At 39.5% G+C, this 27,138-nt stretch overlaps 1 protein-coding gene across 3 annotated transcripts; it reads left to right on the forward strand.

The window, feature by feature from the left end:
• The first annotated feature begins 1,215 nt into the window (after positions 1–1,215).
• Positions 1,216–23,840, forward strand: LOC118213831. Of its 3 annotated transcripts, XM_035393027.1 has the most exons (9): positions 11,007–11,040; positions 16,799–16,883; positions 17,852–17,892; positions 18,034–18,100; positions 18,378–18,422; positions 19,209–19,283; positions 19,385–19,411; positions 20,407–20,461; positions 21,901–23,840. In XM_035393027.1, the coding sequence occupies exons 2-9, from the start codon at positions 16,808–16,810 to the stop codon at positions 21,992–21,994; spliced, it is 480 nt and encodes a 159-aa protein (XP_035248918.1). In that variant the 5' UTR covers positions 11,007–11,040; positions 16,799–16,807; the 3' UTR covers positions 21,995–23,840. The 3 variants fall into 3 exon arrangements, with proteins under 3 accessions (XP_035248917.1, XP_035248918.1, XP_035248916.1); XM_035393026.1 differs by lacking the exon at positions 11,007–11,040 and adding an exon at positions 1,216–1,540 and having other exon boundaries at positions 17,852–18,100; XM_035393025.1 differs by having other exon boundaries at positions 17,852–18,100.
• Positions 23,841–27,138: the final 3,298 nt, after the last annotated feature.

Consider the following 27,138-nt stretch of genomic DNA (forward strand, 5'->3'; position numbering starts at 1 on the left):
ATCATAGGCAGACAGGATGGGTTGGGTTCACAGCGCGTGATTTATTAGCACTGGCAATAAAACAGAACAAGTTGGTTGTCAATGTACAATAATGTAACTCGTCTCCGGCTCCTGTGCACAAAAATAGAACACAATCACTGTGTCTAACTTTCTCGCGACGGCCATTTCACGCTTCATTGCTATCAAGGCTAACATTCTATGGCTAACCCGTGGCGTTTCAAGTAGCTAGCATTAATATGTTCGATAAATGAAGCAAGACAAATACTTTACATAGCTTGATCTCCACTTAGCGTAATGCATATAGGCTATGATTCTAATAAAATAGTTTTGATTAACAAGTTGCGACTCGCTATGCGCGTACATTTATGACGACTAGCCTCCGCGTCAAAACAATGCGAGCATGATGATAGAGAAACATGCCTATCTGTCTGTATCAGTTCCTTCTTCTTACCTGATTTTGATGGCGGTTGGAAAACCTAAATTGGTGCATTTCCGCCACCAACTGTGTAGGCCTACTTTTGGCATTTGATTTAGTTCTCAATAAAATAAAAATAAATAGCCCCACCCTCCCATACCTGAACCATTCGCTATGGCATCTGACCCAAAATTCCCTGTATTTCGTCCCCCTTCACATCCGTTATACCCAAAATTTATTTCGCTGCATCCACCATCATCCTGATTCTCTCTGATTTTGTTTTTATTTCGCTTGCACAGTTAATCACCATCGCAATAAAAGCCAGAATCCTTCTTCTATCCAAATGCATAATTTCTTTGTCACATTGACCTTTTCCCTCTATTCCATTTCAACCCATTCAGCCCATTTCAAACGACGACTGAAGACCCACCTCTTCAGGCTGCACCTCTCCCCATCCCTTCCCCCCCTGTAAATGACTAAACTTAGGGTTGTAACTAGGCAGCTGTTTAATAGGTGACTTAGTTGATGCGCCAGTCTTAACGACTACTTGTATTTTTATTTATTTTTATTTTTCCATAGATTGCGTTGTTGCCGTTCTCGTTGTTAGTGTTAATCAGTTTAACCACCAGGGTCCAGGTTGAACTATGCGGTTGTTTCCTGTACTTGGACCGGTACTTCTCTCTAGGGGTTTCGTCATACTTGTTCCTGGTTATGGTTATACACTTTGTTGTACGTCGCTCTGGATAAGAGCGTCTGCCAAATGCCTGTAATGTAATGTAATGTAATGTATTCCAGTTCTATTCTGTTCCTTCCTCTCAGTTCCCGCTTCTGCCCTCACTCTCTTCGTTGCTTCTGCATGTTATTTTATTCTGCAATCGTGTTCGTTCCACCTCACTTTCCCTTCCTTCTTCCACACTGCTTTGAACCCACTTCATGAATTCCCCCACACTGTAGAGTAAACGTCATTATTAAGCCCGCGTAGCCTACCATATAAGCCCACTTGCAACTGCTGTCGAAGCACATGTGCGGCATGTGCCTGCTGGTAACAGAAGAAGTTGCAAAAAAACTTAGGTGATTTTGGTACCCTCAGAAAACATTTTTAGTATATTTCTACTGCTGTTTTTGGTAAGTACTCATTTGTTATCAACATTTAAGTGATTAGTGTTTTGAATGAGACATATGTTAGAATATTACCTGAATTAGAAATATTGTTTCTTTTTAAATCAAAATATGAGTTTTAGCACGCTAGCAAACAGACCACATGCTGCACTAATACAGTAGTTACATAGTATGGTTCATTGCAATGACAAAGCATGATAAGTATGTATAGTTTATATTTTTTTATGCAGTTTATATTATTATACTGTGTATGTTTATCTTTATTTATTTTTTAATTAACATTTTTACCTGGTGGGCTTAAAGGGGACTCTAGCAAAAAAATCACACTGTCTGGGGTGGATGTAAATGAGTATTGGGATGGCAGGCATGCCATCCCGCCAAGTTATTGGGATGGCAGGTATGCCATCCCGCCAAGTTACGCCTTGGTGGGGGCATGCCCCATACCTATACAGCACCGAGAGTTTGGCACTATTCAGGGTTCCCCACAGAAATAACCACAACAGCCACAGACACTCAGCCCTTAAAAACATTAAATTCTGTACATTCTGACCCCATTTCAACAGACAGATTTCATAAACAACTTCACATGTCCACACAATAAAGCCCCAAACTAAGGGGATTTTGCGTTTTCTCCTTCTTCTTCTTCTTCTCATTCTTATTTTTCCTGCCGCCTATCCCACTAACAACATGTCTCCCCATTGGACATTTTACCAACACAGCCAACAACCCTCACGACCCAATCAAAAACTCGCATACACACACAAAATACCCGTACCTTTTTACTCTGAAGCATTTCCAGTTTTAACAGCTAATCTGCCTGTGGCCTGCGAAGGCCAGCCGTGTATAGGTGTAACGCGCTCACATGGAAACGATAGTTAGAATCCACCCATGGGCAAATAAATAATTGTTTATAATTGATTTGTTTTTCACAGAAGTGTACAAATAGGATTACCACATTACATATTACAATTCTTAATAAACATACAAACACAACAACAGCCAAGTATAAATGTAAAGCTATATTTGTATTTTCGTTCATAACAGTATTAGCAGGGTTGATATGCACAAGCATGAAATGGGATTGGGGCTGGGACTGGAGCAGGTGGATTTACCAAGGCTGCAAGGTGACAACTGGCACACATGCAGTCGGACTCCCTGCAGTCACATGCTGCTGGGTCTCCTGAAGCTCCTCGGAGCTTGGGTGTTAAGAGAAGTACTGGCATTGGTCTGCTTTTGCCAAGTACTTCATGGGCCACTTCTGAAGCAGAAATTATATTTTTATATACAGTGAGCTCCATAACGTTAGGGACAAAGCCGTATTTTCTTTACTTGGTTCTGTACTTCATAATTTTAGATTTGTAATCAAACAATTCACATGTGGTTAAAGTGCAGCTATCAGCTCTCAGCTCTTATGAAAGGTTATTTTAATACATTTTGATTTCACCCTGTAGAAATGACAGCACTCTCTATACATACATACAACCCCAATTCCAAAAAAGCCGAGACAGTATGGAAAATGCTAATAAAAACAAAAAGGAGTGATAATGTTAAATATTGTATATTTTATTTACCCTGTACTATATTTAAAACACTACAACAGCACATTATTTGACGTTTTACCTTGTGAATTTAATTGTTTTTTGAAAATATACACTCATTTCAAATCTGTTGACTGCAACACGCTCCAAAAAAGTTGGGACAGTCGAGTGTTTACCACTGTGTAACATCACCATTTCTTTTAATAACGCTTATTAAATTTGGGCAATATTTTTCAAGTCAAAGCAAATTTAAAAATTACTGCTTTCTGTTTTATTTGCATTTCATTTACCGTCTCGACTTTTTTAGAATTGGGGATGTACGTACATATTTTCAGGGTGCCATAATGTTCAGGACAAATGGTTTCACATGTGTTTCTGATTAGTCAGGTGTGTTCAATTGCTTCTTCAGTACAATTATAAGGTATGCCAATGGAAGGAAGCCATTATGAGGCTGGGATATATGAAAAAACAGTCAGAGACATAGGCCAAACCTTAAGCTTACCAAAGTCAACCGCTTGGAACATCATTAAGAACGAGAGCACTGGTGAGCTCAGTAATCATAAAGGGCCTGGTAGGCCAAGGTGGACCCATACAGTTGATGACCAAAGAATTCTCGCTATAATGAAATAACATTAACTCGAAAACAGAGACCTGGACAGTAAAATTTGGGGAGGGTTTATATTTTCATGGGAACTGTACATCATGATGCTGTATAAATGGTAGGTTCTTTATGCCCTTGACCTTATGTTTTGCCATTTTGATACACAACCTTGTGTAGCTCTATCACCCAGTATTATCAAATTCTCATCATGAAAATTATTATTGTTATTATAACGATTTTCCACTGATTTCCCTTTGTTGTGTGCTGTCAATCCAGGGGATAGGGTGGGAGGGGTTGTTAATATGAATTGCATTACACAAATTCTGTATTGTCTGAAGGTGGAGGCAGCAATGTTGGACTGTGTCCTGTTCTGTATTGAATAGTTAAACTGACTCATAATAATAATAATAATAATAATAATAATAATAATGGTAAGTATAGAAACATATAGATAGGAAAGCGTTTGTTAAGATGGCTGAATGACAGTACTGACAATGAACAATTAGAGATGGCATTACTTATTGCCTTGACAGCAATAGTGTAATAAGTAATAATAATTTTAAAAATAAATGTCTAGACCGTGACGTGTTACACAAGGTACATGTAAAGGGGGCAATACCAATAATGATGATGATACCAGCAATAATATAGTGAGGGGGAAATGAAACATATTGTAAACTAAACCCTAATATGATTGCAGGGCCATGTTAATAATAGCTGATGTATTGAGACACAAACGTGCACATATACACATGTCCCATTTACCTGTAATATTCTCACTTAGAAGTGTTATTACGTACGGACAAGCCAACGAACGTGACGTGAAAACCAATAATGAAGTCAAATAAGAAAAATGAAACTACTGATCTTTTAGCTGAAATAATGACAGAATACCTCGATGACATCAATATGAAACAGGAACCTGTTTGTAATAAAATTATTAAGACTTACCGAAGCGTAGGTACCACAAAATAACCGCAAAATGCCTCGCGTGTATTTAATCTCATAAAAAACACGTTTTCAACGTACAAAAATGCCAAGTTACTCAAAAGTACTGATATCAAAATGACGCCAAGTTACGGTACTACAAACAATATAGGCTATCTTGCCTCACCAAAATGACATAAGATGTATTTCAAAGCAATGCTACCCAATATTTCCTCAGTTCTTTCAAGTCACTTGGCCCTGTGTATAAGCATGCACTACATGGACAGGCCAAACATATGTGTGGATGGCTCTCTCACAGTCAAGATTGATTGAATAGGCGTGTATATGTCCAATTTGTATTGGTATGTATGTATTTCGCTGCCCAGCCTTTCTGTTGCGTGAATGATAGTATGTTTCTTGGTATAAGTGTGTGTTCGTAAATGTGAATGTAACATGCTGCGAGGGGAATGTCCCTATGGGGATAAAGAAGTTCTCTATGTATGTATGTACAATATGTATTTTACATGCAGTATTTATTGTACGTAGCAAATATACAATAACTTGCACATGTACTCAAATTCAGTTCAGAAGCAAGTATAAACATGTTTTCTGGAGAAATATGCTTCCTGTCGTTACTCAGCAGCAGTTTTGTACATTAATTAATTTATACATTAATTTCAATGTACAATGTGTTCCATGAGGCAATTCGAAATATTTGACTCTTTGATCTGACACAAAGTTTGCATGACATTGTAAAATGGTAAGATTAGAAAACACAGGGCCAAGTGACTTGAAAGAACTGAGGAAATATTGGGTAGCATTGCTTTGAAATACATCTTATGTCATTTCGGTGAGGCAAGATAGCCTATATTGTTTGTAGTACCGTAACCTGGCGTCATTTTGATATCAGTACTTTTGAGTAACTTGGCATTTTTGTACGTTGAAAACGTGTTTTTTATGAGATATCATTTCTTTTTGCAAAGTGTTTTATTATGAGAGTGAGAAATGCGACCCTGTAAAAAACGGTTGTGGATTATGGCTATCGTTGTGTGAATTTGTACGGTCTGATGAGCGTGTACCGTTCAGCAGTTTCGGTTTGCTATATATGTAAAACAGTGGCTGTGAGAAAGGATGCAGTGGCATAAGCGTAAACGAATCAGAAACGCAGATGAAATATGGCCAGTGTATGTACTCACGGATTTGACGTCCATCCAACCAGACTTGACTGACAAAAGAATCAGAAAGCCCGTAGAATTATAACTCCCTAGGTCGCAACTTGTGTAGCCTTCTGTCCTGCTCCGTTGTCTGTCATTTCGTGAAGATGCACTTTTAGTGTTTGTAAGGTTTATCCTTCTGTCCTGCTCCGTTGTCTGTTATTTAGTGGAGATGCACTTTTAGTGTTTGTAAGGTTTATAAGGCATTTTGATAGGCTTATCTGCAGGTAGGAATCCTCTTCGCTGTTTTGCTAAACTAGAACCGGAAAACATGATAGTGGAGAATAGGATCAGACGCATATGTCCCAGCAGGCTTTGCATATGAGAAAATGACAACAGTGTGAGAGAAATTAGGATGAGATTACGAAATTCCGTAGTTGAAACAATATGTTTTTAGCAGAATGGGCATGTAGGTGAAGGTTGACATGATCACGGAGTATAGTGCGAAGTAAATGGAGTGATAATGAGCGAGCGTATATTCCGAACGGTATATATAACAGTCGCTATATAGTAACCGTTAAAGTGGAGGGTTAAGTAACATGTGAAATCCATTGCACTGCTGTATTTTTTTTCACGTTCAGTACTAGTAGTTATAATTATGAGTGAATCATGATTTTAAATGTAATGTTTTAATGGGGAGTTGCAGAACGTACATACGTAGTAATTGTTTGTATGTGGCTAGATAGAGAACAGGGCGAGGTAACACGAATGTAGAAACGTGGGGTTTGCTGATAAGAAGGTTTTGTACGGTAGCCAAGTGAAGAAATGTAGTTAGTAGAAATGGCACAGCGGTGAACTGGTGTAACTTTTTAATAAAAGGAATACATGTGCCGTCATGAAATGCATATGGGTGGCCATGAGTGAGTTTTGGTAAAGCAAATATAAGCGTAAGAGAACGTTAGTGTAAAAGAGGAAATTATCTGCCTGAGGACGAGGCGGGATTCAATCGTTCAACCGGAGGTTTACCAGTCCGTCACTTTGTTAGGGGCAGCACCATGACATAGCTATGCAATGCGTGAAATATCATTAGCAAACCTGTCCGTGGTTTTAAAGAAAAGAACACAGGCGAATAAGCGTAGAAGAGCTCCCGTTGAATCCATGACTTTGCAATATTGTAGCCGGCTAACAATTGAACGTGCAGACGGTACGTCATAATACAGTGTATACGTTCGGGGAACGGCTGGTAGATATGGTGCAAAAGCAATAATTGAGAAGTAGTAGACAATTATTAGTGAGGGTAAAAGCAGGTTAAAGGGGTAACATGGTGGTTGAACGTGACACTTCCCAGTTGTCTTTAGGCAACAACAAAACAAAAGTGCATTATTTTTTATTATTATTCAGTCATTTCAATGTACTTTAAAACGTATTTTTCTAAGCCTAAATTTCCCACTATAAAAGTTCACCCGAACCGTCTGGGCGTGGTAATGAGAACTGTCAGTTAGCTGTGATTGACAGACCGTGCCCCGTTACCATAGCTACCCCCATGATACGTGCTGTTTTTGGGAGACTTTTCACAAGCTAGCTAGCTTAGTGGTATATGAAGTACCGATAGATAGCTAAGGTAAAGACGTTGACTTATATCCAATTATAATTTTTGCTATCTAGCTAGCCAAGTTAAGATAAAAGCAAAACTATAACGTCCTCATAAAAGCAAACTAGCTAGCTGACGTTATCGATAACATTGCGTTATGAAAGTAAACTATCTAGCTAGCTAACGTTAGCTAGCTAGCTAAATGAATATAACCAGAAATAATCTAATAGTCCTTAAAAGTCACTCTAATTTAAGTGAACCTAACGTTAGTCAAATATTTGCACTGTCTTGCCTGTAAGCCACCCGCGTAAACTATGGGTCTGGAGCAAGCGGCCAAAACCAGACTTCGTTTTTGAAGCTCATTTCCTGGTGTTGTAGTTCCTGGTTGCTCACGAGCGCCACTACGGATGGCTCCAGTATAGGTGTTTTCATATCCGGTTTTCATGTAAGTCTACGGTACAAATGCGATCAAAATACAAAGTCGATAATTTTTTCTCACAAGAACAAATAGTCATAATATGTGTATTTTATTCGTCTTATGACTGTCCATGGGTCGATTTCATGATTTATTGCGTCATTTGGGCACAGTGCCAATATTTGTTCTGGACCAATGAGGTACAGCTTGCGTCACTTCCGGATTACTGCAGAGGACTGAGCTACAGTAGGGGCTACAATCTGTGGTCACTGGGGTGGGAGGTGGCGTCTCTTGGCCTTGACATTCCGGCTCCGACCACGGTCCACCTGTGCGAAGTCAGAAAATGCAGGCATCCCATTTTGTAGTGGTTTCATTATAGCGTGTGCTACTTACAGCTGCACTAGACGACCATAAAATAATCCTCCTCTGAAGTTTTGCGGTAGCCGAGTCATTTTTACTATTTCCTTTAGCCCACTTAACCAAATAATTCATTGGCAGAACGCGTAATCAGCTAACGCTTATTTGCTATATGTGGTAGTCCAGTAGCCTATGCTAAAACAGTTCGCAACTTCGGCTACCAAGCCATTTGACTAGCTAGCTAACCCTAACCGGCAAATATTCCATCTGTCAAACGTGTTTGACGGCTTGTCAGTCGTGTACATTCCGTAAATGTCTACCTGGGCTAGGCTGCACGAATGTGACAAAGCTAGAAGCTAGCAAGAAAATAATAATAATTAGAAATTCAATGTACATTATTTTTGTCTTTATGCAACAGGTGGAAAACTTGCTCTTCAAAGTGCGTTGTCATATTTACATATTTATCAGTTATTAAAATACTTGGTAGATTTGTTAATCACCGCTGACAGTGTTCATTTTTATTCGGTAGAAAGTGACTTGCGAACGATCGGTCAGCTAGCGTCACCCAGCAAGTGAACACCTCGTCACATCGTCGTTTGTGGTGTTCACTTGCTGGGTGAACGTTTCTTTAACCTACTTTTACCCTCATTAATAATTATCTACTACTTCTCAATTATTGCTTTTGCACCATATCTACCTGCTGTTCACCGAACGTATACAATGCATTATGACGTACCGTCTGCACGTTCAGTTATTAACCGGCTACAATATTGCAAAGCCATATGGATTCAACGGGAGCTCTTCTGTGCTTACTCGCCTGTGTTCTTCTTTAAAACCACGGACAGGTTTGCTAATGATATTTCACACATTGCATAGCTATGTCATGGTGCTGCACTAACAAAGTGACGGACTGGTAAACCTCCGGTTGAACGATTGAATCCCGCCTCGCCCTCAGGCAGATAATTTCCTCTTTTACACTAACGTTTTCTTACGCTTTTATATTTTCTTTACCAAAACTCACTCACGGCCACTCATATGCATTTTATGACAGCAAATGTATTCCTTTTATTAAAAAGTTACACCAGTTCACCACTCTGCCATTTGTACTAACTATATTTCTTCACTTGGCTACCGTACAAAACCTTCTTATCAGCAAACGCCACGTTTCTACATTCATGTTACCTCGCCCTGTTCTCTATCTAGCCACATACAAACAATTACTACGTATGTACGTTCTGCAACTCCCCATTAAAACATTACATTTAAAATCATGACTCACTCGTAAGTATAACTACTAGTACTGAACATGAGAAAAGCACATTAGTGCAAGAGACTTCACACATTACTTAACCCTCCACTTTAACTGCTAATGCTTTATAGCGACTGTTATATATACCGTTCCATAAGGAAACTAAGCTCACTCATGGTCACTTTTTTTACTCCGCATTATAGTCTGTGATCATGTCAACCTTCACCTACATGCCCACTCTGCTAAACACATATTGTTTCAACTACGCAATTTCATCATTTCATCCTAATTTCTCTCACACTGTTGTTATTTTCTCATATGCAAAGCCTACTGGGACATATGCGTCTGCTCCTATTCTCCACTATCAAGTTTCCTGGTTCTAGCTTAGCAAAACAGCGAACAGGATTCCCACCTGCAGATAAGCCTATCAAAATGCCTTATAAACCTTACAAACACTAAAAGTGCATCTCCACGAAATAACACACAACGGAGCAGGACAGCATGGTACACAAGTTGCGACCTAGGCAGCTCTAATTCTACGGGCTTGCTGATTCTTCTCTCAACCAAGGCGTGTTGGATGGCCGTCAAATCCGTGAGTACATACACTGGCCATATTTCACCTGCGCTTCTGATGCGTTTACGCTTACGCCACCGCACCGTTTGTCACAGCCACTGTTTTAAATATATAGCAAACCGAAACTGCTAAACGGTATACGCTCATCAGACTGTACAAATTCACACAAGGATAGCCATAATCCACAACCGTTTCTTACAGCGTCACTTTGCATTTCTCACTCTCATAATAAAACGCTTTGCAAAAAGAAATGATATCTCATAAAAAACATGTTTTCAACGTACAAAAATGCCAAGTTACTCAAAAGTACTGATATCAAAATGACGCCAAGTTACGGTACTACAAACAATATAGGCTATCTTGCCTTGCCAAAATTAAATAAAATGTATTCCAAAGCAATGCTACCCAATATTTCCTCAGTTCTTTCAAGTCACTTGGCCCTGTGTGTATAAGCATGCACTACATGGACAGGCCGAACATGTGTGGATGGGTTTCTCACAGTCAAGATTGATTGAATAGGCGTCTATATGTCCAATTTGTATTGGTATCTATTAATAGTTGGGGTGCGGAAGAGCTGTAGCTCCAAATCTAAAGTGTTACGACAGCTATTAAATTTCTTCACGGCAAGCGGCTAGAAGACATTCATGGCGACGCAAGTAATCCGACACCGTAGGGTCTAGTTTTTATCAGTGAGGGGAGGGTCTGAACGTCGGGGAAGCAATGGAAGACAGTGCCAGCCAGAGTGCATGCTAGGCTAAGTTTGTTAGTAAAAGCTTTTTGAGAGGATGAATAATTACTTTTCTTTTGTGTACCAACCACGCAATTCTTGGTCAAAATACGCAGGTACGAAATGCCCGCTGAAACTACGCGAAAAAAAAAATTTCAAAAATATATATTATTGTAATTTAATTACGGAAAACAACCAATTAGTACAAAACAATACCGTACATGTATTCGGTATTTAAACTACATCCCTCAGATTGAATCAGATGCTACGACCTTGCGCTTGTGGTTCTGTAACCCCTCCCCGACCCGCTCAACATCCACTGATACGCAGCGGTACTTTATTATCCACCGAGGCGTAACGCTGCATTGCTGAGGTAAAATGGGAAGTGGGGAGTAATAATTAAGCACAAATATGTGACCGTAATGTTAACATATAAAACGGTAAAACATGTTCGGTCACTTTACGAGATGATGCACTTCAAGGGGTATATCCTAATGAGATAAATTTGTGTATATGGTTAGCCGTAGTAGTAGCTCGCATGCGATTTAGCCTCGTTACGAGACGTGTGAATAACTGACGGAGTAATTTAGCTGCAGTAACTCAAATGCTACGGAAACTCCCTGTTCAAACTTTGAATCGCGCACGCTATGTTGGAGCAAAGTTTTGCAAAGGTGTTTGACTATAGACGGTTAACGTAGCAAATAATTCCTATTATTGCAGCCAGTCACCCGACCAGCCTTGCAGTTAGAAAATAATCATGACGTCAGATGACGAGGATACTAACAAGGAGAGAGAGAGAGAGAGCAGCAGACCTACTAAAAAGAAGCGAGTCCATGCCTCCCAGAAGTTCCTCGCAAAATATGAGGAGCAATGGCCGTGGCTCCGCCCCTCAAAACTTCCGCACCATGCATTTTGCACATTGTACAATTATGATTTTGACATTAGCCACCAAGGACCTTCTGGTAATAATTTGGCTAAACCTCTAGTTACAAAAGCCTACATTCCTAGATAATTTTTCAATTGAATGCTATTTTTTTCATTAGGCCTATGATGTGTACCTATATAAGCTGATTCAATTATTTAATTATTAAATAAAAATGGAAATCATGAACAGAAACTTGGTTTTATTCATAATTGACAGTGTTTTACATTGCAACATAAGTTTTTTTTTTTACATTACAACATAAGTTTCTGTAAATACTTGAAAATTAAAACATATGTTACAATATACAAAATAAATTATTTCCATTTTTATTAAATAAGTGAATGCAAGTCACTTATGGTTATCAGTGTGTATAAGCACACATATCATACAATGAAATATTAATCATGAAAAAATTGTTTTAAGCAGGTGTACTCCAACTTTTGACTTGAAAGTATATCATAATATAGCCCACTGCAGTGCAAGTGATATTTTAGAATCAGGTCAAATTATACAATTTTGCCTGATCACTTCAACAGTCAAAACTAGAATTATGAAGAAAGGCTTGTGTGTGTGTGCAAAGCGAAGTGGTGCGAAAGCATGTGAACTAAGCATTACACTGACGATTGTGGTACTCAAAATATTTTCCTAAGGTTGGCAGGTCTGCCACCTGTTCCCATTAAGCCCACTTTACTGTGTTTCAATGGGAATTTTCTCCCTTTTCACCTTTGAACCATTTTCCTCCCTAATTTTGACCTCACCTGATGAATCAGCTCCATAATTCAGATAATTGATACCCATATTTAAATATCAATGATATTGCATAGGTCAATTCATTCTGGATAGACCTGTGTTCTATCTTAACATTAGCAATAATTTTTTAATCTTTACTTTTCAGATGAGTTTTAGTTTAAGATGACTAAAACACAAAAGAACTACAGTTCATGCCCACGCATGATAGAAGCGCAAGTTCATCCTCTGCAAAGCAGGGCTGTAGGGACCTGGACCATTCTATTTGCGCAATCATGAGGTCATTGAAAATCTACAAAAATAAGATGAAAGCCATGAACGACTTGCTAGCGTAAGACAAAGACAACCACAACGTGGGCTAAAGATTGAAGATTGAACAAATAAAATAAAGCTTAGACCACCCTATAACCTGTTATGTTACACTACTAAGATGGAGCATGGAGCAAATGATAGCCTTACTAAAACGATACTATCACCTCAAAGAGCATAGGCCTACGTTTAGTCTAAGAGAAAGTAGAAATTGCAGAAATGTTGACATCTTTCTTGTTTATTTTGTTTAAGTTATAGGCTAATGATACATGAGCTTCAATATGTTATGACTGATGTCTCCTCATAATGAACTGTATGTTTTAATGTTACTCCACAATGAACTGAATGGTTTTAAAATGTGTTTTTACAATGTTTTCAAACTACTATCCTAAATGTGATTAACATTTGAAAAGTTATTGTTTAATTGTAAATCCTGAAATTGACTCATTTACTATCCTTAGAACATTAGTATTGAACCTGAAATTGTTTTTCGTTCAGTCAGTCGGTCTTCAGAAATCTTCATAAAAACACCTGCACTTTCAACCAGCTGGCTGGACCAGAAATTTTGGCCAATTTCAAATGCCAACAGTACACCATAGGATAGAGATACAGACAAAATGACAACACATATTGAAAGATGAAGTATTGAAGAGCAATTTCCACTGCAGTTTTGATTTTGTTCGTAAATAGATTTTTGGCTACATTCCAAAGAAGACATGTTGTAAATTTAGCTTTTTCTGTGTTGACAACACAGCAAAAAGGCTGGTCATGCCTATTTCAAATGCCATTTACAGGCCATAGGATAGGAGTGGAGACAAAATGGAAATAGCTATTGAGAGCTAAGAGATTACAGATTTTAATAGATATGTTTGTACATGTTTGTATTGTTAATATTTTTAAAATATGTATTTATTTATCAACAAATCATGAAGTGGGCTTATTTGGAACACCCATGGGCTTAAAGGGTACGTTAGGTACCCATTAAGCCCATGCAAGACTTTTGACATATTTTGACAAATTAAACAATAAAAACATTAGAAATTAGTATAAATGAATTATTGACACTTCTAATGAGATATTAGACTTTTATTTTAACTAAAATGTTCTCACTTAAATTGGGGCAGTAAAATGTCTGAAAAGTGGATTTGGTGGGCTTAATAGGGACGTTTACCCTATCAATTCCGCCCCCACATGTTGAATGTGTGTGTGTGCGCGCTCAGTTGAGAGGTGTCCTGCCGATCAGAGAGCGGAGATTCGTCTTCAGTGTTTGACAATAATTAGCAGAATAATTGATGACAAAACACATTAATAATTGCATTGATTGCACAGACAGGGGACATCCTCATTAGACGGGCTACTTCTAATGAGGATGGGAGGGATCTCCCAGATCCCACGATGGTGGAATGACCTCCCTGTAGAGGTCAGAACAGCTGAGACACTGACCCACTTCAAGCGACAACTGAAGACTCACCTCTTCAGGCTGCACCTCTCCCCATCCCTCCCTACCCCCCTGTAAATGACTGTAAGCTTAGGGTTGTAACTAGGTAGCTGTTTTGTAGGTGACTTAGTTAATGCACCTGTCTTAACTACTGCTTGTATTTTTGAATAGACTGCATTGTTGCTGTTCTCGTTGGTGTTAGTGTTAAACAGTTTAACCCTCAGGGCCCAAGTTGAACTATGCGGTTGTTCCCTGCACTTGGACCGGTACTTCTCTCTAGGGTTTTTGTCATACTTGTTCCTGGTTATGGTTATACACTTTGTTGTACGTCGCTCTGGATAAGAGCGTCTGCCAAATGCCTGTAATGTAATGTAATGTAATGTACTTCGGAAAACACCGATGGCAGCAACTTGACGATTGCGCAGTAAGTATTAAGAAGTCCACTGAAAGCGCTGCATTTTCCATATACACCACACAGACGTTTATGGGCGTAATGAGTGAACGAATTTTCCCCACTGGCTGGCTACTCCATATCGTTGTGGAAAGCCTTGGGTTAGTATAAGTTATGGTAACAAAGGATGCACTCAACTGCATTTTGGAACTGCGTTTAAAAAATAAAAATAAAAAACAAAAAGACGTTACGTGTGAACACAGCCTAACTTTGTTTAGCTACCAAGTCACGTTAGATACTAACGTTAGTCAGTCGAGGTATCTTTATGTAAGGTCAACTAACTAGCTTCGCTGGCTAACGTAACTTCATTCAGTAGCCTACATGAATATTTATGTAATTTAGCTAAGTTAGCAATTTGGCATGGGCCCGCTTTAGTGTCTATCTGGTGGCGAAGCAGTAGGGGCGATGTGCACACTCCCATGGGCTGACGGGATCTTTACCGGAGTTAAAATCAATATTTGAGTGAAAGTATTGTATTTTTGCTGTCAAAAATGAATGGAGCCCAATGGGGAACTTGCTTTTTTGAGCGGAAACATAGATATCAGCAGGGGGGTGACATAACATTCGGTACTGAGGTTGAGAACCGAAAGCTGGCCCTTTGGATGCTGCGTTCAAAACAACTCGAAACTCGAAACTCGGCACTTGGATATTTCAAGTAAGAACATTCCAACTTCTGACGCCACGTTTTACTCAGAAAAAACATGGATTCCCACAATAAATGCTGCTTCATTTTATTGTTAAGGAGTAGGCTATATTAAATGAGTAAATAGAGTGAAACCGCGAAACTACGGTTGGCTGTAGTAGTAGGCTACTGAAATGTAAATATCACTGTCTGGTGTTTCCTTATATCATTTGCAGCATTTATTTATGAGTGAAATAACATGTTCTGTGTTTCATTAATTTTATTATGCAAATTCAAGTTAAAAATGTAAGTTCGACATAAAAAATATCAGTGATTGTCATGGTTCTGTGTTTTCCTGTCTGTGTTTCCCTTGTTGGGCCGCCAGATGGCGGCACTTCTGTTTTGTGTCCTGCTCCCCCCTGTTAATTGTATTATTGTTGTCTCGTTATTCTATCATTGTTCCCACCTGTGTCTTGTTATCCCCTCCTTTTCTGGGTTGATTGTTTTTTGAGTTCACCCGTGTCTTGTTACCCCCTGTCTATTTAAGTTCTTTGTTCCCTTGACTCGGGTGCTGGTTCCTTGTGTTTGTTTGACTTACATGTATCTGCCTGCCTGTGCTTTGACCTGCTTGTGTGTGTGACTGTGTTTCCGCCTGTGTGTTTCTGCCTGTTAGTTCCTGCCTGGTTTCTGTCCTACCTGTGTTCTGCTCTGTGTGTGTTTTGAATTTTGAGTTTTCTGTTTTGTGTTTTTTGGTAGTGCCCTGTGTGGCCTTTTGGTTTCCTGTTTTTTTGTCCCCTGTCATGTGAGTAAAGTCTTTGTTAATTTTCCCTTTTTGAGTTTGTGTTTTTTTCCCCTCTGCGTTTGGGTCCCCCCTACCCGTTACGTGACAGTGATGGGACCACTGACTCTTTACCTATAGGTCTACGCTTTCAATCGCAATCCTCCTTAAATAATTTTTATATAACAGTGGCTATACCAAAGGTGCAATTGAGGTAACAACAGTCAGAGTGCTGTTTTCCACCTTTTACCACAAACAACAGAACTACTGTAAGAAATTGTGGTGATGCTTAACATTGAATTATGCCTACTACTGGCTATGCAGCTCCACCTCCAGGCACCAACTCACATGTCCTATTTCTCCATTTGAAGCGTCCATCACCTTCCACATGCTTAGATTTAGGAGTAGTAGATGTAGAAGCATTGTTACATAAAGGAAATTACTCAAGTAGATATTACATTAAGAAAATGTGCTCAAGTATAAGAAAAAGTAGCCCTCCAAAAATTACTTAATTTAAAAAAATAAATAAATAAAGCGCCGGAGTCAATATGTTTTTGTGTAACAGAACCAAAAGGTGTACATACACTCAGATACCAGACCCAGGCTTATCAAGATTGCCCAACAAAATAAGATACAATATACTTATTTCTATGGATAGGTCAACCGCAGAGTTCCTGTGTTACTAGGGAAATCGGTGCAAAGCATATAATAAATACACTGCTTGTGGTGTTATTGACTGTGTTTCCAAAACTACTGTCCTTGGTTAAGTTCAGAAACATTCTTCTATTAAATTATTTCTTATACTACTTGATGCTTTTTATAAACTGCTGGGCGGTTATCAAATTTGTGTTTTTTTGACAGCATATTCTCATGAACATGTGGAGTCCATGGATATTTCTGAGTGGAATGGTCGGGCTTTGCTTCGGTGAGGCATATCCATATGGGGGTGAGTAGGCTGTGAGTTTCTGGCTTTTAATGCCTACTGGGTGCTAGACATAGCACCTGAAACTAAAACGCAAATATTGTTCAAAACGATGAGAATAGTTTATTATTATTATTATTATTATTATTATACTGCAGCCCTAGTGACTGACTCAGTTTACATTGTAAAGTAGTAAAATCGTTTAATTTTAAGGCATACTCTATCGTCGTTTTAGAGGAAATCATTCCCATTACTAAACCAAATTAAGTGGTTTGCAATATGCAGGTGAAATATTCAGTGTGGTAATTATGTTAGGCTGAGATTTATGGCAAGCCCTTTTGACATTTAATAGCTTCTCTTGACTGTCCATAATTATATTTTAGATATCTACAAATATATTTTGACTAGTCATAATTACAATGTGATTAGTCAGAATGATGCAATTCTGAACTGACTAGTAAGAATGATAATTCAAGATATATGCAAATGTATTTTGACTTATTATGGCAAGCCCTTTTAACATTTAATAGCATGACCAGTTTCGGATATCTAAAAAGGTCATTTTGATATCTTAAATTGCGAGGAATTAAAGGTATCTTCTATTGAAATTATGACTAGTCAGAACTAATGTGGCGATATTTCTAACCAACATACGCAAAAGCAGTAACAGAAACGTAATATGGAACGTGCTATGCTCGTTCTGCAGCTACAGTCCTGATCTTATGCCTCTAGTGATGAATCTGACCCTGATACTCCAATAAAATCAAAGGAAAAAAAGAAAAAGGGTGAAATGTCACTCACTGAGTTGCAGAACATCATTGTGAGAATGCAGGTTTCCAACACTTTATTAAGGCTGATCACAGTCCTATACACGCCTCACTTGTTTGGTCTTGGGTGTCCTGTCATGACGACTGTGAACTCTGCTGTTTTCTCTCTCATCGATGCACAAACCCTGTTCCGGGTAAATTAATATTCCCATTTTCATGTTACAGGGCAGTGTGCAGTTTGCTTGGAAGAGGGCTGCAAAACTGGTGTGAGTAGAATCATACTGGCTAAATTTGACGAGACTTTATGGCAGAAAGAAAATAAAATCCCAGAATGCTCTGTGAGCAACCCAAAGCCAGATGCCCCCTGTATGATGAGTAATGGAAACCTTGTCCTACGGACTGAGCAGACCCTTCATTTCGAAGGGAAGGATGGCGCTTCAGGCGGCGGGAAGACATTCCACTCGACCAACATGCGTGAGTATTCCTGCCCTGGCTCCATTTTGAGTGCGGTTGTTGTGGTGAAGAGTAGTGGGAACGAAGGTTCCGCATACCTTGCAGATGATTACATTGTAAAAACCAAAACCTAAGCCAAAATCTGCTTGAAATTCCTTTATTTCACATACAATGTAGGTGTCTAGGACTGGACACAATAGAAATGCAGTTTGCACAGCTATCAATCTTCCCTGTGTGTAGTTTTGTGATCATATGCAATCGTATGTAAGTTGTGTGTAATCATAACCTCTTTCTGCAGCTTGCGCTGATCTTGATCTGCCTCCCAGTCTCAAATCTTCCTCTGGTAAGTGCTTTCTGTGAGCTGGAATGAAGAAATGACCCCAAACACATGCACGACGGATCTGTGTCCACTGTTCGCAGAAACCTTAAAGCACAGAACTACGGAGGCTACACTTCATGATGCAAACCACTAGTTATCTGCAAAAACAGGATGGCCATGCTACTGTTTGCTGAGAAGGATCTTTAACAGACCACAGAGTTCTGTAAATATAAGATATATCCCCCCCCCCCCAATCTTATGGGGGTTATAGTGACTATGTAGTTTTCTTAAGTCACCGCTAGACTAGGAGGGTTCCCCACACGCATTTCGAGCAAATCTGCAGGCTCAGTTAGATTTTCTCAAAAATGATAAACCCAAACCAGGTGTACTATGGGTTCAATGCCTAAGTGCTGTTTGGGACAAACGGTTTTATTAATTTATTTTTGATTTTTGATTTGGCTTTGTACTCTTGTGACAAAGTACTAAACATGACTACTTTCATTTACATATTAATATGTCCTAAGCATTATGGTGCCCTGAAATGGGGGGACTACACGGTGAAACAAAGATAAAAAATAAAACCTGAGAATCTGCACTTTAACCCATTGTGTATTGTTTGATCACAAATCTAAAATTTGTGATCAAACAATACACACAAAATTCATCTTTGTCTCAAACATTGTGGAGCTCACTGTATATTTGTGTGTGCTTGTGTGGTGATGCTGCTGCAATGGGAAGACTTGTTCTGAGTAGCCTCTATCAGAATGTAAAGCCATGGAACTTTTGGTTTTTACCCTCTTGGCTGCACAGGAGCACCGGACTTGAACCAGATTAATGCTACCGCCAACCCCACGACCACGCACGCATCCGCCTGGCCACCCTGGAGTGAGTTCTGAGAAAAGGAATAGGCACTAGCAAAAAACTGCCTGCTGATCTTCTTTAGAACTCAAAGATTTCATCCATTCTTCTGTTTTTGTTCCTTCCAGAAATTGCTATAACTGTGTGTGGTTCAGGTAAGTTTCCTACTGCTACTGCATATCCAGCATTCAAACTTGCAACCTCCATATCTCTAGCAGGTTGTGAAGGACAAATGGGCAAAGGGAACATGCCTTTGTGCACTTATCAATAAATAATAAGAATCATAACCATGGGTTTACATTACAGTACATGTTGATTGTACCAAAGAGATTGGAGGCTAGTGCTTATTGGCTAATAGTACTATACCTGCATTTCCGCGTTTGTTATTGTACTAATATACAGTGCTTATTTTTCAGTGCTCAGTCCCATACTCACTGACTCAGTGATATTGAACTCTGTAATGTTGGCACCTCAATATCTGTAGCCTTTTACAGTAGGTGATGTCACACTTCTGTCTTACTGATGCTCTCCACTTCTGTTAGTCACTCTGCGTAAGAGCTAGGGGTGCACCGATTGATCGGCTGTGGATCGGAACAGGCTGGAACACACGATCGGTGACTGGCTGGTTTATTTTCAGTTGGCCTATCTGTATTCCGGTTTTATGATATAAGAAACGTGAGCATGCGCTACCTGCAGCTTTCAAGAGGCTTACTAGAGAAATCGACTCTTCTGCCGCGACTGCCGTCATCACGTGCTGGCGCAGATCACGGTGTGAAGCGTCAAAACGCACTCTTCTGGAAGCAGCTGAAAAGATTCGGCCACGCTGAATCAGAGCTCCTTCATCGTGTGCTATGACAACAGTAACAATAGGCCTAATGCTTCATTATTATAATAAACCATGAACAGTCTTATCCTTGTTAGCTTACCTGTTGAAAAAAAATGTAAATCGGCCATAAAAATTCATTCTCGGTGCACCCCTAATAAGAGCATCTGCTAAGAAACAGTAATGTAATAGCGCTGTACAGTGCCTGCATATTCACTCAGCAGATCAGTGGCCTGAGAGAATATACGATGCTATCAGTGTGCAGTCTTTGAAGTCAAGTTTAATGTCAAAGGTGTCCATTAATTGATTGTTCTTCTCCTCATGCAGTATTTGCTGTCATTGTCATCATTGGTGTCAGTGCCATCGTTATTTATCGAAGACGGTAAGTTGTTTCCAAAAAAACATTTTCATAGGCCATGCAGAATTCATAGATGCGCACAAAATGGAAACAGACATAAATTGTTTAAAACTGAATTGGGGGGGGGGGGGGGGTACCCACAGAACCCACAGAACCCACAGAATCTACAATGCCTGGGGAAAAATGGGGCAATTATATGTAGTGGATATTTACAGGTAACTTCTGTGTGTAGATTAGGTGCACCGTGCCTCCCAAGCCATATCAGAGGTGCAGCTACAATTGGTTCTTTTAAAACGTATCTTAAGACTTACTTGTTCTCATTTCTCTTAATTTTGACTTCTTAGGTTATTTATTTATTATTATTATTATTCTTTTTTCTTTTTTTTGTAAAGCGCCCTGGGATGTACGCATGAATATAAGATCTTATTGTATTGTATTGATGGTGTGTAACCAATGCTGTGTATGAATCCAGGGTGGGCAAGGAGGGAAATCTGTATCTGGATTTCATGTCAAATCCAGCTCAGCAGCTGAATTGGCCGCTTGCATGTAATGACATGACTGCATGTTCTGATAAGCTTGCGCACAGCTGAAAACTGTGAAGCAGGCTACTGCGGTTTCCTCTGCAAGCAAAACTGCATTGGTTTAAAGCAGGGGTGCACAACAAGGGCCGACCTGTTTCAAGATTTCTTACCAACCTTTGCCCTTAATTATTTGATTAGCTCACTCATATCTTGATCTGGGACGGTACAGTGGTGCAGTGGGTAGCACTGTCACAAGAAGGTCCCGGGTTCGAATCTGGCCCGATGCTTTTCTATGGGGAGTTTGCATGTTCTCCCGTGTCCGTGTGGGTTTCCTCCGGGCACTCCGGTTTCCTCCCACAGTCCAAAGACGTGCAGGTAGGCTAACTGGAGACTCTAAATTGCCCATAGGTATGAATGTGTGAGTGAATGTTGAGTGAATGGTGTGTGTGCCCTGCGATAGATTGGCTGTCTGTCCAGGGTGTATTCCTGCCTCTCGCCCAATGCATGCTGGGATAGACTCCAGCACCCCCCGTAACCCTGACCAGGTTAAGTGGGTATAGATAGTGGATGGATGGATATCTTGACCTGACATTTGTATAAGCACCAGCTACAGTCACAGAGTGCAAGTGCATCTTAAAGATTTTACTGTGCTCAAGTATAGCAGTTTATCCAGTGATCCAAGAACTAAAACTAAGGGAATTGGTTTGAACAAAAATCAGCACACTGACCGACCCTCCAGGACCAGAGATGTGCACCCCTGGTGTAACGGCTAATTAAAGCAGGGTAAATGGTGGAAGAGAAAGCCTGGAACAGAACTACTCATCCTTCACACAGACCAGCACAATTGGAGTATTTTATTTCCACGTGTGAAGAGGTTTACACATTAAGGTGACCTCTTGTTGACAGTCAACAGGAAATATAATTTTGGCTCTTCCTCCTCAGGCATAAGAGGCGTCGGGAAGGACAGGACGGGGAGCGTCCCCCTGACAATAACGTGGAGATGGATCCTCTTAATAGAGACGATGAACACAGTTGAACGTTCCTAACGTAGTCCACATATTTTGCGGTTAGCCAGTACACCTATGACTTGAAATAACTAACAAAGACCTCCCTAATTTTAAGTACTAATTCTAAGTACTTTTAGTGGCCAGCTCATCTGAATACTTGATCTTTTCGGAGGAATTATTCTCGGCAACACCCCTGTCAGTCCCTGTCCATCTTCTGCTGTGGTCTGAAGATACATCTGTTCAGACAGTACCTGGGCTAACTGTCACCACTCTGCAGGGCACTACCAACCTAGGATCATTCTTAGCACTTGTACTTCTGCTTCGTTCCTATGGCACATTGCACATGCACCTCCTGTGTCACTGTCATGTTGCATCTACCTCTATCCAGCACTTATATTATGCTTGTGTCATGATCTTGATGTTGTAGCTTGTTGTCATGCCTCCTAGTTTGACTTAACATAACTCTCTGGCCTAGCCTATAAGCTGAGGGGAGATAGATTTAGGAAAAAAAAACCTTCTAACTCTCTCTTTCTTGTTTCTGCAAACTTGCGTACTGCACCTTTAAATTCTGCTGAGAGTGACCTGCTGAACTGCCGCAATTGTTTCTGTCTATTTCCCATCTTACAAATCGGTTTTGTGCACAAACACACGTTATGAATGTCAATTGTAATGCTATGAACTGAATACTGTGTCAGTGATGCCTAACAGTGCCTTCCTTTGACTTTATTTGGGCCACCCACCCAAATCGATGTCCCCCCAAAATATAGCCTACGTCATATTTTGTAACGTGATAGAGTGAGGAAATTAGATACTGCCAAATTAGCTATAGCTAGCCCCTTTTTTCATTGAAGTATTAACTTATATCGCTACAACTTGATGCACATTGGAAAATTATTGCAGTAGCGTGGTATGCACTTTTGTACGTCGCTTCGGATAAAAGCGTCTGCCAAATGTAATGTAATGGAAAACAAGTTAAAGCAACATATGATGCTGGAGTAATTTGCTTGCTAGAGGTGGATTAGAGTATATCGCAATGTACAAACTAATTAGCTAGTGCCGTCCATCTGAAGGCATTGATAAACCTAACACTGTTAGTATGGTGCCTATATTGTCTAATATCCTCGTACTGGACGGACAGGGATGCATACAATTGGCATCAGTCTTCTTTTGTTTCCAAATCAAATATTTCAGTGCTGTTCATTTCTGTCATCTTTTCAAGCTAAATTTTTTTAAAGTACAAGAGAGTAAAAATCATGGGTTTCAGCTCCTCGGCCTTGTAGCACCTGTCACCTCATCACTGAAGCTGCGTGACGTCAAGTGTTTCTGTCAGAAGTGATCAATTTGTTATATTTGGAGCCATACTAACAACAATTGCAGCTTAATTTAATGAGAGCCCCTGGACGAAAAAAAGGTCTAATATCTTTTGGGGAAGCCATTATGTGGTGCTTACCCTTTAAAAAGTTGGTTTCAGTGTTTTGAACTTGTTTTAGTTGATGTATTTTGGGCTTTTTTTTTATTGTTTGGTGATTTGAGATAAAATGAAAGCTACACTAAGTGAAATGCTGCTAGCCATTGTGAAGCCAGCTCTTCCCCTCCTCTCACTGTGCCAAAGAGCTCTGTTGTTTGTTTGAATGTACCAACAGAGCAAGCTGCCTGCAAAAAGGTATTTCAGAGCACTAAGGACCACGCATTACAATGTTTCATTTTTTATAGCCGATTTGTATGGTCTGTGGAAGATATTAATAATTTTTTGTTTGGGAAATTTGTTTACAGAAACATGTATGTTTTGTATTTTTGTATGCAAGCACTGAAGCTGAAGCACATTCCTAAGTACTGTAAGGTGGATGTAGCAATAAAGCACTGGGCTGAATTGAAGGGGATGTCTACTGCTCAGTTCATTTTTATATTTCAAAACGTTAATGTCTTAAACTATGTATGGCATTATTTAGACTACTCTAATACAAGGGTGAACCAAATTCACAATGCAATATTGTGGAAATACATTTAAAATGTGTCATATCTGCATTTATCATTTTTTAAAGAATAAGGCCGTCAAAATTTTGTATTTTCTTATTGTCAGCATCCTATGAAAAGACCAAAACCTACAATAGCTACTTGTGTTCGACTCTCAACACCTACTGTCTGGCATTCTCCTTTCCCATTTAGCACTCAGCCTTAAGCCATTCATTCAAATTGTGTGCTAAAATTATTAAATGTAGCTCTGATATTTCTCTTTTCAGGAAACAACCTACAACATGGCCAGTGTTGGTTTTACCAAGATTACTGCAAAACAACAAATGATTTATTTGTATTTTCACTATGTCTTCCAAAACTGAACCACTGTCCACATATCAAAAAAGAAATCGCTGTAACTTCATGAAGTTGTTTCAGTAGAAACTACAAAGGCCAGGTTCAACATAACGATGAAGTAGGCCCCTATGCTGACCAAAGCAACCGCATGAGTTGTTTTGATTGTTTTTTGGAGAACAATAGAGTTCTTTGACTACCGAGATATTAGCTATATCTGGCATTAGCTGAATGGACGATAGGCCTACTTATTGGTAGGATAAATTAATTGTAGGTCTTTTCATAGGATATGTTAATCACAAGAAAAATATCAAAAATATGCCTGCAGGACTTACAAATCACAGTTCTTTGTGGATACAATTATTTGTATTTAAAGTTGGCTATCAGAAATAGGCTTAATATTTGCGAGAATCGAAAATTAAATGATGACGTGTGTAGGCCTGTTGGTAAATTTCAGTTCAATTTCCTGACTTCTGTTAGCAAAGGGTTAAATATTAGTTTATATAGGAAGGAACTGGCAAAATGATACCAAATTTCTATTTCACCATTTGCAGAGAGACTTGAGAAAACTGAACTCATTTCATGGGCTATTATTACGCTTCTTTTAAATCGCCCCTGTTGGGCGGACCTTAAAGGCATACTATAAAGGATTTTTACCTTGAAAATATTATAAAATAACAATGCTAAGGCACATCCGCGATGCACTGGAAATCTCTGTCTAAGCACTTCCACCAAAATTGTGCACCTTTACCTGTATTTATTATGTGTTCAGGACTTTTCTTGGTGTGATACTCTTTTCTGTGTGGGGAGGGGTGGGTGTAGCTGCAGAGCCTGTGGTTTGGGATTAGATTTTTGGTTTGTTGCTAGCTGCCATTACAATGGCCTAGATACAGAAAAGCAAAAAGACAGGGCTTGTTCAATATAGCGTTAACCTTGGAATTGCTTTTGCTCTGTGGCATCCACTGACGTTAGCCAAGGGGATAAAAAGTGACGCAGAGTTGGCTTGTTTTCAGTTGGACCTGTGAGGAACATTACAGAATGTCCGGATTTCAAATTATTTTGTACATGTTTGTGGTCCCGACTGGACAATGTTGGTAATGTCGGTCTGAGTAACTGATGGGTGCTTCGACCTCATCCAACAAAGGAACAATAAAGCAACAAAAACAACCTTAGGCCTTCCCTCACCTGGCATGAATCTTACAATAGCCACTATAGCTACCTCACCGGATATGCTAATTAAGACCAGCTCTGCCAATCAGGATGTGCACACTAGGAAGGTAAATTCTGTTTATCGCAATATGGAACAGGACGCACATAATATTAATATTGGCATGTCCATACAATTTACGAGCAGCCGGTTCATTATGATTCTAGTTCAAATCAGTTACTTCTGAAAGGGTACTCACTACAGATGATGTGGTAATGAATAAAAAATCATTATGCGGTTGTTTGTTGAACTCATCAGGCATAATTTGTCAAAATCACAGTCCAATCTTCATTCCATATTCCGTAGGTCTATATTCATTGATCATATTCAGAGTAATAGACATTTGGGTTAAACCACAGCAATATCAGTCAATTTGAAATGCAAAGCAGTCTTAAATATAATTTCTCTAATGACACGGCCAGCTTTAATGTAACCCCTTATATTACTAAGTGCAGCATGTTGTTTGCTACATGTTAATACATTATTTTGTATGTAATAAAGTAAACAGCGACATCAAGTGGTCAATGTAGATAAATACAGGTACCAGGGCTGATTGGTGGAGGTGGCCTGGCCAGGCCATCCAGAGATGACACCTCTTTGTTAGAGACTCCTTCCCCTTTTGTCTCCTTCTTGGGCCCTGCATAACAGCATCTTGCATTATGCTATATTTATGTTCCCATATACATAACATTATTTGTCATTACCTTGGGATTGCTGTTTTTTTTTGCTACTTTGGAAAAGTCAAGTTTGAGTGACAGCGGTTAATTTTACCTGTGCAGCAAACACTTTGCGGTGCATTACAAATAAGCAGGAGGCTGTATGAAGATTCTGTTACAAACCATGAAAGAGTGACCAAAAGTTGTTAAGTTATTCTCTTAGAGCAGTGCTGTGACTGATCATAAACCCTTTTCCATTCAGAATATTTCATGTCAGTTTACTGTCGCATCAATGGCTTGATCCTGTAGATTCTTCCACTACAACATCCGGAGTCCACAAGGAGCAGCATAGCTCTTAGTCCTGGCTCTTATCATAGCTTACCTATGCAACCTCTAGGCTCACCAACAGTCCCATATTAACTTGCGACATCTTGTATTTCAGCCATAAGTGGATGTTCATATATGTCCCCTATTTCCCAGGGTCCTACAAATTTTATCTGCCAGTGCTGAATTACTATGACACACATTGTTAAGCAAAGTAGATGACTACAAAACTAAACTCCTATATGGAGGTCTTGGCAATACCCAGTTTGGGTTGCCATGTGTTTTCTGTGTGCTGCTAGTGTAACATTGTGTGTATTTGGAAACCATACCTACTGAAAATTACAAAGCACTAGGCAAATGACACATCGGCAGTGCACGTAAGCAGGTGAGGCTGCCGCTGTCCGTTGTCCTGAATGCCTCCAAGGCTTAGAGCAGAGCTGCATAACCCTGTTCCTGGAATTTTACCATCCTGTAGGTTCATTTAAACCCTAATTTGGCACACCTGATTGTACTAATTAGCAGCTCAAGGATATCTCTAGCTGTTGAATGAGGTCTGCTTTTTTAGGGTTGGAGTGAAAACCTACAGGAATAGATCTCCAGGAACAGGGTTGGGCAACCCGGGCTTTGAGAGTTAGTGAGAACATACATCTGAATGTGGCTGAATTAGAGGAGCAGGCGT

The sequence above is a fragment of the Anguilla anguilla genome, chromosome 15 (assembly GCF_013347855.1).
Source record: "Anguilla anguilla isolate fAngAng1 chromosome 15, fAngAng1.pri, whole genome shotgun sequence".
Taxonomy (NCBI): domain Eukaryota; kingdom Metazoa; phylum Chordata; class Actinopteri; order Anguilliformes; family Anguillidae; genus Anguilla; species Anguilla anguilla.

Coding starts and splice junctions, on each gene's coding strand:
- LOC118213831 (XM_035393026.1), top strand. CDS start 16,808: ATGAACATGTGGAGTCCATGGATATTTCTGAGTGGAATGGTCGGGCTT. Junction 16,884..17,851: donor TGAGGCATATCCATATGGGG/GTGAGTAGGCTG, acceptor TTCATGTTACAG/GGCAGTGTGCAGTTTGCTTG. Junction 19,284..19,384: donor ATCCGCCTGGCCACCCTGGA/GTGAGTTCTGAG, acceptor TGTTCCTTCCAG/AAATTGCTATAACTGTGTGT.